At 38.7% G+C, this 13,888-nt stretch overlaps 1 protein-coding gene across 3 annotated transcripts in view; it reads left to right on the top strand.

Annotated features, from left to right (window-relative positions):
- Window positions 1–13,888, top strand: part of CDH8 (cadherin 8) — a 153,614-nt gene that overhangs the window by 94,964 nt on the left and 44,762 nt on the right. For all 3 annotated transcript variants that reach the window (XM_064671266.1, XM_064671267.1, XM_064671268.1), the window contains one exon: window positions 5,579–5,715. In XM_064671266.1, the coding sequence (XP_064527336.1) occupies window positions 5,579–5,715 (137 nt within the window). The remainder of the gene's footprint in view (window positions 1–5,578; window positions 5,716–13,888) is intronic.

Raw genomic sequence — 13,888 nt, 5'->3', positions numbered from 1 at the left:
GCCAAGGGCCTTGGAAAGGTGTGTGAAGGCAGACACAGGGACAGAAAGTTGGATTTCTTCCTTTTATTCCAGCTCAATAGTAATTTCCCTTTCAGTTTAACCTTAGTTCCTTCCCTCTACCCTGCTCAGATTTACTCTTGGTTTGGTCCTGGGCTCCTCAACCCTTCATCCTGTCCCATTTATTCCTCATCTCAGCCTGGCTTCACTCCTGCTTCTGTTTTAACTTGGCTATTTTTCCACTCTTGTTCTGTTGCCCTGGAATTCTTTTCTTGTCCTGCCCCAAACCCCTAATAATTTAGACCAGCTACAAGCCCACCTGTGTCCTAAAATTGAGCCTCTTTGTTCTGTCCAAGCCCCAAAAGAGGACTGAGTTAAAAATTTACTTGATTTCCATTTGTTCATCGTTTTATAAATCAAGAGACTTTCAAACTCTTAAAAGCAAAAATATTTCGTGTGTGCAAACTGAATTTAGAATGTTGTTACTCATCAAGTCATATAGAAACACTTGGCATACATGAAACAGAATTGGCCAAAATTCCTTACATTTAAACAAAAGGGTAATCAATTAGTATGATTTATATGTTCTTTTAATAATCATATGCACTACTTTAGAAGATTTAATTTTTTCCCACAGTATTGGCTTAATAGCTAATTAAGAAATATACAGACCTCAATTTTCTATGCAACTTTTTTGCTCTTGTCTGCTCACCTGATTAATTTGTCTTTGTCTGAGGGAGCTCTGGAAAGCCCAATTTTTTTTTCCCATGACTTTGCATAAAAAAATATTTTAAGACAAAAAAAAGTGGATTTCAAATTAGTAATTCTACTACTAAAGGAGAAAAAATATTCATCAGATACAAATAGGGGGCAGAGATGCAATTACTTTCTTTCCAATTTGGAACAAAATAGGAACGTGTCAGGTTTTAAGAAAAATAGAAGCCTTTTTTTCTTTCATTGGAATGTGCATTTCAAGTGTTTATTCTGTTATTGTATCATGTATGTGATGTAAATTTTATGTATATGTTCTATGATACAATTTCAAAAATGCTAAACTTTAATTAAAAATTCAAAAAAACAGAGTTAAACCAATCTGTTCTAAAAATGATGGGCTGTTTTAGTGCTCAGTGTTGCCTGGCCTTTTTTAATGTATCTTTTTTTCTTCAAAACAGAATTTTGGGAGGCAACAACCAATTGTAGTTCAAGGAAATTACATTTTTCAATAGCTATCTGTTCTATCAATATTTTGGTTAGACAGAGCTTTTGTGTATTATTTGTTATGAAAACCCAGGCAGCACAAACAGAAATGAATCACCTCGTGTGCTCCCAATACCACGTCTGCTTTACATGAGTCTGATACAAAAAAGCTCTGTAAATTCAAGAGTGTTGCAGTGCCATAAATGAAATGAAACTTGAATATCTCTGAACATGGGAATGAATATTAAGTAATGGGACAAAACATTAAAGAATTCAGAAAAATTATTCTAAACAACAGCCTGGTAAGAAACCTGTCTTTTGGTCTAGTGGGAGGTGTCCCTGCCCAGGGCAGGGGGTTGGAATAAGATGATCTTTAAGGTCCCTTCCAACCCAGACCATTCTGTGATTCTGTGATTTCCTGTGGTTTTTTTTAAGAAACAAAAAGTGTGTTCATCCTCATCTCTGTGCAATACACCATCACTTTGTTTTTCATTCTTGCTTAGAAGAGATGGAACGTTGTCTGATCTTTGCATCACTTGATCTAAAGGTGTGGAGCCTCTCAGAGGTTCACAGGCAGGTGTATAGTTGGGATTGTGGGGCTGTCCTGTGAAGAGCCAGGAGTTGGAATTAAATGATCCTCGTGGGTCAGGATGTTCTATGACTCTATGATACTTTTCCTTACCTGTTTCTTTTAAAACCAAGCAGCAAAATCTCTCCTTTATCCTTAATTGCCATTCTGCAGAGCATGTCACTTTAGGGCTTCCTCATTTTTAATCCTGATGGTGGAAAGGACTTACAAATTTGGCTAATAATTGTAAAAAATGGGCTGTAGTTTGTCTTATTCTAGCCCTGTCATTTCAGAAGCATGTGTTGGAACCACATCTGGAGCACATGGCTCTCTCTTGGGAGAGGGACTCAGTGGGTTTAGCTAAGCTGGGTGCAGAGCTTTGCTGGTGCAGTATCAGCCTTGGGGGATCATTCTCCCTTAACACACAACTATAGACTCCAGTAGCACTTACTTCATGTTTCTGCTGCTATTTTCTGACTATGTTCTATTTATCTGCAGTAAATTATCTTGGATAAAGCATGATCCAAGCACATAGCAAAAACCATGAGTAATAATCTTTCTTCCTATGCTGCATCTGCCCCCCATAAATCACTGCCCCTCAGTGTCTCTTTGTGGAGAGATAAGCTTTGCTGTAGCAGCTTCTCCCCATCCATATCAGCAGAGATTTCATCTTTGGCAGCAGTTGATCATTTTCTTAATTCACAGCAGGCCTTGAAAACCTAGAGACAACATTTTGTGCCTCCCCAATGGTGCAGGTGTTTATCTGTCACTAAGTAAGATGTCCCATCTGCCTGGCATTAATAAACAATGGGGATTTACCACTGCTGGGGTATCAGTGCTGGGATTCCAACCTCAGCAGGGGCAGCAAAAAAGGATTTCTGCTCATATTTACATTGGTGCAAATAAAGAGCAGATCAAATCAAGTCAGAACAGCAGCAGTGCAGGAGCAGGACTGAGAATCAGTTTAAGTCTTCTGTTAAATCACTGTGGGGTCGTTCCTATAATTGCCATAGCAGACTCATAAACTAACCCAAACTTCCCAATAACCTGTGCTGGCTTTATGGCAATTTCCAAAGATATTATTTCCCAAGATGTTCTTTTCTCATTTTTAGAGTAATATATGTTTTATGTATGTTTTATGGATCTGACAATGCATTCCCATTAAAAAGAGTTACAACACCATTATCATGAAAAGGAAACTGCAAATGAACTATTAGTTTTCCCAGGTTTATGACAGTACAGATTTAATTTTTTGGTTTTGCACCAAATATTTATCAAATAAAACCAGGGTAGGGGTTTTACCTCTTTGTTGACTTGTAAAGACTTGTAACTTATTTTAAAAACATTTCCTCTTGAATGCTGGGATTGTGTTGTGAATAAATACTATTGGGATGAGATGAAATGCAACATAATAAACTCACAAATGTGTCACTCCCTGTTCTATAACTTCAACAGGAACATTTAAAGAAGGATTGATCCTTAGAGAAAAACTGTGTCTTCTCTCAATAAAATTTATGTCAAGACCAGGTCAACTAAACATTAAATAGCATACAAGCATTTCACATTTTATTTTGTTTGTAGACTGTAAAAAATTCATAAATGTTTGATATCAGTAGAGTTCTTTCAGCGTCATTACATAAAAATCAAGAAGTAAAAGATAGGAATCAACCTTTTTTAAGGAGTCCTCATTAAAAACTGTCTTTCCTGTATTTTCTTGAGTGAAATCTTAAACCTGTGAAAGGCTATAAGGTATTTTTTACTAACTTCACTAGTACCAGAATTTTACTTTTAATACTTTGATTGGAGCTAGGGAGACATCAAAATAAGGTTAAGATCCATTTTCAAAAATGATTGCCTGAAGTTAGGCATCTACAGCTTTATTCTTCCACACAGGTGACCTGATTTTCAGAAGTGCTGAGTTTAGTACAATTCCCATTAAACCATTGAGCACTGAGTATGTGGAGCTCACTACACAATCAGTTTACTTAAATGTCCAAATATAGATGCATGTGCCAAGTTTTAGGCACAGATATTTGTAATTTTACTTCATTTTTTTCTGGTACTCTTCTTAACAAACTAGTAATTTTTAACTGAGTGAAACTAGTTCTTCTCAGAACTTAAAACCAGAACAAGTAAATATCCAAAAAATCCCATTTCCTAGTTAAATTTCCTAGGCTTTCACTCTTAAGTTGTTAATGACTTTACAGTGTTATCGCACTACCCTTGATCTTTAGCAATACATCTTTAAACGTTTTGATAAATTTTCATAATTTAGAACCTAAGGTTCTGAAAGTGAGCCGTGTCTTGCAGAATGCATTGCACAAGCAATCTAATTGTGATGTAACTTTCATTCTAAATATGAAAATATCTGGCACTGAAGTTAAAAAAAAAAAAAAAAAAAAGAACACAATAATCCCAAGCTTTGAAATCAGATCCTAATGCTATGTCTGTTAAAATCAATTGTGTCAGGCTGGAGTGAGATTGAGTTCATCAGAATGTGTTTATTGTAGCACATAAAGGAACAGCCGAATCAGAATTTTTTTGGAAATTGCTTATGATAAAGCATAAACCAGAATGGAATAGCTGATTTTTAGATAACTGTGCCATTGTCACTGTAGCAAAATATGCTCTTGTTCTTTTATCAGTGAATTTGAACAGCGTACTTGCAAAAAGTAGAAATGTGATGAGAAACCGACAGTCTTGAGTCACTTTTCTGACCACTCCATAACGTAATCCAGGCTGATATCCCAGCTCACTCTATTATGCCTTGATACAATGCAGAACAGATGTAAAAACTGTCAGTGCATGCTGTTAGTTGTGTAATACACAGACACAAAGGCCTGAAAGGCTTTTATATAAATCCACAATCAGGATTCAGTAAAACCCCTTGAAATCAATTTTTGTTGAACCGTATCAATAGTTTATCACTGAGCTCCCTCGTTCCCTACCTCTCCTTGTCTAAAAATTGAGGGCTCAATTTTGCCATTCAGTTTCTTTTTGCAAATAATTCACTAATAGAATGACTCTGTGAAAATGGACAAACATAAAAGCTTTCCTGGAGATCCAGTTCTGAGCTTTAAATCATCATCCTGCTTAATGCACCGTTGGACCAACCTACCACAGCTCTGTCGCCTTGTCGGGCTGCCTCTGTTTAGGCTGCATAATTTACCTGGACACCCACATTTGCAAACTGTGGCTACCTGTCAGCTGAAGCTTGTTTTGTTAAAAATCAGTGATGTCAATCCATAAAACAATCAGCCCCTCAGCGTTTGCAGTGTTTTATAGGAAAATGGTGATTCACTGACTGCGTTCTGCCCATGGAGCTGCTTGAACCATAACCAACTAATGTGCTCGGGGAATAGTTCATGCTTCATTAATCTGAAATATGTTGGTAAAATAATATTATTCAGCTTTTTTTTTACAATAACCACAAAGCCCACCACTTTTGTGTGCTTAATGCATTACTGTTGAAATTATCATCATTTACTGTGGAATACCATAGAAACTGTCTAATAAATGTGATGGATTATGTAATTAACTCTTGATCATCGCCGTTTTTCAAAGATCTTACCCAGTGAACCTGAGGGCATTTTATGACCTTCACACTGGGTATACAGCTAATTACTCCTTGGGCAATAATTATTAAGTTTTTTTAGCCTCAGTTTGTCATTTTGTCTTATAAATTATTGCGCTCTTAAGCTTCTCAATCCATTTGGCTACAAAACTGCAGCTCTCAGAGGGCTCCCTAAATTGTCCTGTGACTGTATGGATTACACCAACTTCATTAAGTAGATTACAGGGATGTCTGTTTTGCAGGTTTTCCATTGATCGCCACACTGACCTTGAGAGACAGTTCAACATCAATGCAGAAGATGGGAAAATAACTTTGGCAACACCACTGGACAGAGAAACGAGTACGTGGCACAACATCACTATTGTAGCTACTGAAACCAGTAAGTATTTGTGTGCACTGGCTGTTAGTTCCATTGGGTTTAGAATTGATTTTAACAGTGGAAACTATAGAAATCAGTAAAGTAAAACATACTGTGTGTTTAAATTATTGAAAGAAAACTTACTTTCTGTGCAAGTTCCAATTTTGGGGGGTTTGTTTTTTGTTGTTTGTTTGTGGTTTTTTTTTTGCAGTGAATATGGTAGTCGAGGTTTTGAAGAGACAGTTGAGTACTTATGTACAGGGTATACAGGGTAAATGTTAAGAAAAATGGTTTAGAAAGCCCAAACCAAAGCCTTATAACTAGTTAGTTATATTAAGACAGAAGAAAATTAAAGCTTTGCTGTCGTAGAGGTAAATTGTGGGCTCAACCCAGACTCTCTTAACGCTGAGTGCTATTATGTTTCAGTGCTATAAATGATTAAGCACAGGGGTAATGTTGCATGAAAGTGGTCCTGTTGGATACCTATGGATAAGTTTACTCATACACAGCAATAGACAAGAGCCTGGATAGTTCAGGCCCACAAACCCAACGCCAGTGCTCTGCACACCTGAGTCACCGGCAGCCAGGAGTGCCCTGCCTGGGTATGGGGGTCAGGGATCTTAATCAAGGGGAATTCTTAATTAATTTGGAGCTGCAAGCGCTGCTGACAGGATCACACGTGACAGTGTAATTTATTATTAATATTAGCACTGTGTTTTACTCTGTGCATTTGACATAAACATATTGCAGCAAATGAACACGTTGGGAATGTCTGGGAATGTGGGGCTCTCACCCCGTGTCATCACCTGGACTGAGACACAAACCCTAACAAGGTTTCTGCTGATGTGTCTGTTCTGCAGTCAGTGGATAGGCACAACTCCCTTCTGTGCATACACACTGGACACATCGTTGTAAGGATAAATGTCTTCAGAGCCTGGTGATCAGTGCTGCTCATGTAGAAAATAGGGTGATGTGAATGTTTGCTTTTCCCCCGAGTATCTTTTTTAAGGATGTAGTATTTTGATACAGAATTTTTAATGTGGTTTCATAGGACTGTAGCTAGGAACATAATAAATTGGGGGATAAAATATGTTTATTTAGCCCATTTTTTCATCTAATATTTCTTTCTGTGGTACTTCTTTGCAAAACCAAAAGTTTTAGGAATCCATGACCTATAAGCAAAATGGAAGACATAAGTAGAAAGGTGGGTTTGGGTGTAAACTAAACTCTCAACTTACACCCTTTGTAACCTGTATTCCTACGACCCACCTCAGTAATTTGTGTATTTCATTGCCAGTAGTGCAAACAGTGCCCTGGTAATTCCTGTTATGTCTTGAGGGCAAACACTGATAAATTAGCATAGATAAAAACATTGATAAATTAGCAGGAATAGTTTGTGCTTGAAGGAAAGCCAATCCAACACAGGGAACCAAACTACACAAGGAAAGAAAGGAAGGTCTGGTTTCACAGGACACATTTTCCCAGTTTAATATCTAACCAATTAATAATCTTAATGTTTTAAAAGGAGAAATATATAAAATTACCATACCAATTGCCTCAGATCATGAGGTTTACCAACACCACGGGAAACAGAATTATTAGTTTGTGATCCAAACATTGGAATAGTAGGATGCAAAGTGAAGTTGTTTTACATTTTGTTTCCTCCAAAAAGTCAAAAAAGAACGAGATAAAATGAATAATTTTGCAAGAAACTCCTCCAAATCACTTTTATATCTCCCTCAAATGTGTGTGTCAGAGCAGTGTTAGCAGAAGCACGCTTTGCTGAGCACACAGGAGTGAAGTCTGCCTGTTACATCTTCAGATTTTTAAAACATAATTATACTTGAGACTTTTGTAAGAAATCAGCCTCGTCATTAGACTTCATGGGAGCCTCAGCATCTCTTGCTATTGTAAAATTGCCTCTTATCAGACTGGCTATGAAAATAATAATGCCAATCTTGTTCTAAGCATTTGTGTTCCTGCTGATGGCTTATTTTTTGCATTCCTAATATAATTATTTGACATTTACATAAAACAAGGGCTTAATTTCATAGACTACTCTTTTTGCTTATTTAAGTGAAGTTATTTTTAAGCTCCTCATGCAGAAATTAAATTTGTTCGTAGAACTGTCAAGCAGAGTAAAATGGGCATTTTTAGCATTTTTTTTTTCCAAGACAGTAATAAGCAAAATCTCTGCTCTAAAATAACAGAAATCTGTTGGAGGCAGACACAAGGAACAAATGCAAACACAAAGTGTGTCATTACAGTGCTTTCACTGACAGTTATATTAATGGACTGCTGATCTCTCCCATGACAATAAATATGTTGGCATTGTTCATACAGGAACATTTCCTCTTCCTGGGCCTGCTGCCTCCCAGGGTTCTCTATCTGCAGGGCAATGACCAGACCGTTTCACTGCCATTAAACTCACTAATCATAAGCCATGACACTGGTTTTCTCTTCTTGATTCCATGGTAGATCCTAAATGTATCCTGATTTAGCAACACTTTCATAGGTAAACACCAAGTTTTGCTGACCCATAATTGACTTTTTCAGAACTTCATGCTGGCAGGTTACCTGCAGCTAAACTTGTGCTATAGGCATAGGTAACTTTTGGCAGTTATTGTGAAAAAGTATCTTTGTGTCATCCTTCAGCCACTGCCTTAAATAGGAATCTTCCAAGACAGGATTGGTCTGCTCAGTGGAACATATCTGCTTCTGTGTTTTCTCTTGAATTGGGGATGAAGATCCTCAGCTCCAGACTGGCTGATCTTTTCTGTGATCAGATTTAAAACATGTGTGGATAATTTAAACATGCTACTGACCCCAAGTGTGCATTCAACCTTTTTGTGTCTAGCAAAACTAGGAGGAAACAGAAAAGCCTGAGCCAGTGGGGAATGTGACTCTTTTCTACATGTACTGGACAGGCAAAAGAGCAGTCAGTGGAGTGGGTGGGAGTTTTTTGTGTGTGTGGTATTTTTTTTTGTGGTTTTTTTTTTTTTTTCTTTTTTTTTTCTTTTTTTTGCTTAGAAGAAGGACATTTTCTTTTCCTATTCATAGAAGTAGGAAATCTGGCCAGTTCTTGTTCAGAACAAACTCCTGCTCTTAGTGACAAATAGCATTACCGTTGTATTCAGAGACCTGTGCAAGGTGAGACATTTTGGATAGTGCTGTTTCCCTCCTTTACTTTCCCATTATTGGCAGGGTCCTTCCAGCCCCTGGGAAGGAGTTTCCAGTTTTCTGCAGCCTCTGTTTTTGGGCAATTGTAAAAACAAACTAAGGAACAGCTGCCTTGAGTGGCTTTCCCTCAGATACTTGCCCAACTTTTGCATTGGTTCCCAAAATATGTAAAGAAGTTGCACAGAGCTTTGTGTCCATTAATCAAAGCACAGTAAGGACACTGTGCTCTGGGTGTGTTGAGGAACAGTGTGAGGGGTGGGACTGTGGCTGCCAGGGACAGTGAATGGTCACACTGGGAAGTTTCCTTAACACTTGCATGCTGATTCTTCAAATATTTCCTCCACCTGAATCCTTTTGTGGTTACTAAAGATGAAACAATGCAAAGAGCTATGTGTGAAAAAGAATGAACTGAATGTGATGAACATGGTACAGGTGACATTTAGGTGATACAGGTGATGTTTAGGTGGTGGTTTCATTATTTCACATTTAGTTAGACACTTTCCATTAAATGCCTTCTGCTGCTTTGGTCCTCTCAGCTGCTACACTTAAACCTGTCTACTCCTAAATATACCACTTCTTTTGCATGCTTTTTTGTATTGTATTTTTTCTTACATTTCTTTCTTATATTATCAGAATATTTTTTGCTTCTTTGTTGTTCAATGTTTTTTCCGCTCTGGTCATGTGGTGACTCCTCTGTGTTGATGAATTCTGTCACAAGGATTTTTTAGAGAAGATAATATTAGAAAGAATTTTGACATCTTTGGAAGATCCCCCTGAAATACAGGCTTAGGGTGCTCAGAAGAAATACAGGTATTAACACTCATGGCAAGGGTGAGATTGAAAGTTATTGAACCTGTGAATTGATTCTGAAATTTTCTTTTTACGTTGCCATTCATCCAAGTTTGCTCTGGTGAATGGACAGGAGCAGGAACATCCAGGTGATTCCAGGCTAGAGGAAGCAGGTTCACAGGCAAAATGATTCCCTGAGAATGTACCTTTGTGTTCTGTGGATACAAAGGGTGATCTTTGTTTTCTGTCACTGACTCTGGACTTTAAATATTGGACTAATGAGATTTCTCACTGGTTTGTGGTGTAGCTGGGACTTCGGTGAGCCTAAAGTTGCACACCAGGGGTGGAAGGTTTATTTTATCTAAATGCTTGAGAGAACAGGGGTGGATAGTCTTGCTTTATAAGTCAAGGTTGAATGTGCTGCTTGCATGTTTGGGCTCTCTGTAGCTATACCCTCAACAGGACAGAAGTCTCTGGGCATGTGGAAGTATTTTTTGAGGGCCTGAATTGCAGTGCAGTAAGAATGAATGATCAAATTACAGAGGTTTCTTTCGGTGCATCTTTTTTGTCTGTACAAAGGCTCATCACATCTTTGGTTCTCTGGTACTTGTTTGAAATGAATTTTCTACCATTCAGGAAAATCCAGTGAAGTCAGGATCCTAATAGTTAGGTGTGATCCCATTCTTCTGAACACACAAATACATTTTTAGTTGTGCAGATTACAATTATAGCTGTAACTACTGCTCACATTGACATGCCTGTGTTGTTTGCATTAACTGGTTGGCAATTTTGCTGGGCAGTGAAGCAGAGCAGGGTTCAGGCTGGGTTAACCTCCTCAGCATTCTCCCAGTTTCTTGGACAGGTTTTGCAGTACTTACCACGTTATGTGTTGTCAATGTTAGTCAGCTAGGAAGAGAAAATCAAATAGCCATGACTTATTTATTAGAACATTTTTGCTCCAGTTCACACAGATTCTGAATGGAGTTCAGAATCACTGATCATTCAAGCAACCAGATTGCCAGACATGTATAAGGCATATAATAATTAAACTCCATCTTCTTTAAGCCTCCAGCTCTGTGGATTTCCATTTCCATCTTCTATCAGCTGTAACAGCCACGTTTCAGACACTTCTCTAGCACACTCACCGTGTGACTCATTAATACTAAGGAAAGGCCCTGTCCTTCAGCCATTGCTGGTTAATTGATATAACAGCAGTGATAAATGGAGAACTGATGGAGTTTGAAACCAAAGGAAAGACTTAGAGAAGCTGGTTTAACTTAGGCAAGAAAGAAGAAACCTAATTTGACTGCACAACATTCCTCCAAATTAAATATGAATGTCCTGATGTTCGCATACTCATCCCTAAGCTGTGGCTCAGGTCTGCTTGAGGTACAGGATTCTAGTGAATTCTTTGAAAACAAAAAGTATACTGTAATGCCTTCACTATTAGCAATGCTTCTCTGAAATTCTCTTTTTAAAAAGTGAGGTAATCCTCTCCCCAAGAATATGTGTATTACATGGTGGAGCTTCATTGAATGACACCATAGGTTGCAATGAGTAAAACCTTCTAAACATATTCCCACTGACAGCCTCAGTGACAAACACACCAACAAATAACAGCAAGCTGGGTCACTGTCTTTAAAGACAGATGATCCCTTTAAAATCCCCGAGCTTTCTGTCACCTGATGTAACACTGAGTGAGCTGCTCAAGGTTTATATTTTCCTCCTGGGTGTGTTGTGACACTGCATTCCTGAGCCTGCCTTCAGGTCGACTCTTGGTGACCCTTTTTAAGGTACTACCATGAGGATATTCAGGCACAGACAGGTCCTTCTATAATGAGTTTAGACTCCAGCCTTTTCAGACATACTGGGAAATACAGGGATGAAGTGTGGATATGTTTGCTCTGTTGTGCCAGGTTGCAAGAAGGCTCTCCTAAAACTTACCCTTCTTAGATTAGATATTGGGAACAAATTGTTCCCTGTGAGGGTGGGGAGGCCCTGGCACAGGTTGCCCAGAGAAGCTGTGGCTGCCCCATCCCTGGAAGGGTCCCAGGCCATGTTGGAGGGGGCTTGGAGCAACCTGGGCTAGTGGAAGGTGTCCCTGCCCATGGCAGGGGGTGGAACAAGATGGTCTTTGAGGTCCCTTCCAACCCAAACCATTCCATGATTCTGTGATTCTCACTCTCTGCATCACACACACAGACACAACAGAGCAGTCCCTGGGGAATTCTAAAGCCAGAGCAGGACTGCCTGGGAGAGGATATTTCTCTTAACCTAGAGCCATGCTTTCAGCCAAGTTTTAAATCTCTGAATGAAGGGTTTTAATGGAATTTCTGTTCTCCTTATTCTGCAGGCACTGCAGTCACAGAGCTGTTCTTTTCCTTGTGATTGACTGCTTTGTCAAATGAGTCTTGGTGTTCAGGTTCAGGTGCCAAACAAGCAGCATTCCTGTGGCAGGCTCAGCCCCTGCCCAAGGAGTGGCAGGACTGCCACAACTAGTAGAAGTCCATGTGAGTAATTGGTCAAAGCATGAGATGAAAATCTGGACAAGGTCTGAAATGTAAATGGCCATTTGCCCACAATAAATATTTTGCAGGCACAGAGCAGAGGAGCCTCAAGGACAAAGCTGTGGGCTCTGTCTGACAGAGGTAATTACCCATACCAACGGCATTCTTTAGAAATGAAGAAGAATGAGGCAATTTTGTCACCTAATGGGAAAGGGCATAAAGCCAGAAAGACTCTTTATGGTTTACCAAGAATATAAATACAATAATTGAATCATCACCCAGTACACACTCTGCTAAAGTTATCTATATTGTGTATTCCTTTAAAAAATACAAGGACACTAATTAAAAAGGAAGAGAGACATAACTGTTCTTCAGAATAATCCTTCAGCTACAATGTACTTTTTAATGCCAGGTATACCTTTGCTCATACTTTCATTTATTTAATTTTATTTAGCCTTTTATTGTAAAAATTACTATAGATATTATTAGCAATAATTCTAACATTTTAGGGAGTTACTTTGGTGCATCATATAAATTATCTTTAATTTAGGGCTGAGTAAATTTCAGTGAGTTTGAGGAAGAGAAGGAAAGGAAGCCTTTATGGAGGTTTAAACAGGAGAAGCTCAGGAATATTAACCTTTTCTGCTTGACCCTTTTTGCTCTGGCTTAGTGGAACTCAAACTAGATAATCCATCATTTTTACACTGAAACACAGAATTTACTAAGGTAGTTTTTATTCATTTGCACATAACTACAGGGTTACACAGAACTCCATAGATCCTAATGGGTCACTGAGCGTTTGCCACTGGGCAGTGGAGGGCTGGTGCATCCTGTCAGGCCACTGTGCAGTTCTCAGCTATGAAAGTGTTTTCAAACACAGCACAAAGTTTCCAATTAGTGTTTTGCACAGGTCAAGAACAGCAGGAGAGGTGATCCACATGCATAACAGCATGGGAGTGGCCATCTGAGGAGGAAATAGAGTGGGAGTGGAGTGTACTTACTGTATAAAATGGCCTCAATGGTTCAGGTTAAAATTCAGGTATGGCATGCTGAGCAGAAGTTAGATGCCTCTGGTTTCAGAGGGAAGCATGTAAGGCAGCTGTGAATAAAGCATCTGAGTAATTCAGTGCAAAAAAAATATGTCAGAGAAGGGAATAAACATCATTATGGCGAGGAAAAGGAGAGAGATTTGCATGAACAGTCTGAAATGTTTCATTTCTGATTTGCTGGCGTTACAAAGGCAGGCAAGACATCCTGGTTCTAGGCTTGCAAATATTCATTTCACAAAGACAAACTGGAGTCAGGACACTGTTCAAAGTTTAATACACGAAAGGTTGGGTTACTAGGTGGTGTTTTAGAAGGAAATAAGGATCCCTGGGGCATGAAACAGAGGGATTCATGTAAGGAATACAAGGTTCATTAGTGGAAATGTGCACAGATTAGTGACTAATTCATGCACAGCATGTTAAGTTACTTTGATGAAATCTGGAGGCATGGCTAAGCTGACAATATACATATTATATTAATAAAGTGAGGGCATCTTTACTCTGAACAACTACCAGCTGGCCATCTGCACTTTGAACAGTTGACTCCAAAGCTCTAAAGAAAATAAGATTAATCTTAGAAACACTGGGTAGTATTCATCTTGTTTGGTAAGCTGAATTTATCAACTTTGACTGGAATGTGACTGTCTAAAATCCCCTGGTTTTTCTGTGAGG

This window comes from Pseudopipra pipra, chromosome 14 (genome assembly GCF_036250125.1).
Source record: "Pseudopipra pipra isolate bDixPip1 chromosome 14, bDixPip1.hap1, whole genome shotgun sequence".
Lineage (NCBI taxonomy): Eukaryota > Metazoa > Chordata > Aves > Passeriformes > Pipridae > Pseudopipra > Pseudopipra pipra.
Note: the sequence above shows the minus strand (reverse complement) of the source record. Positions and strands in the feature narration are given on the sequence as shown.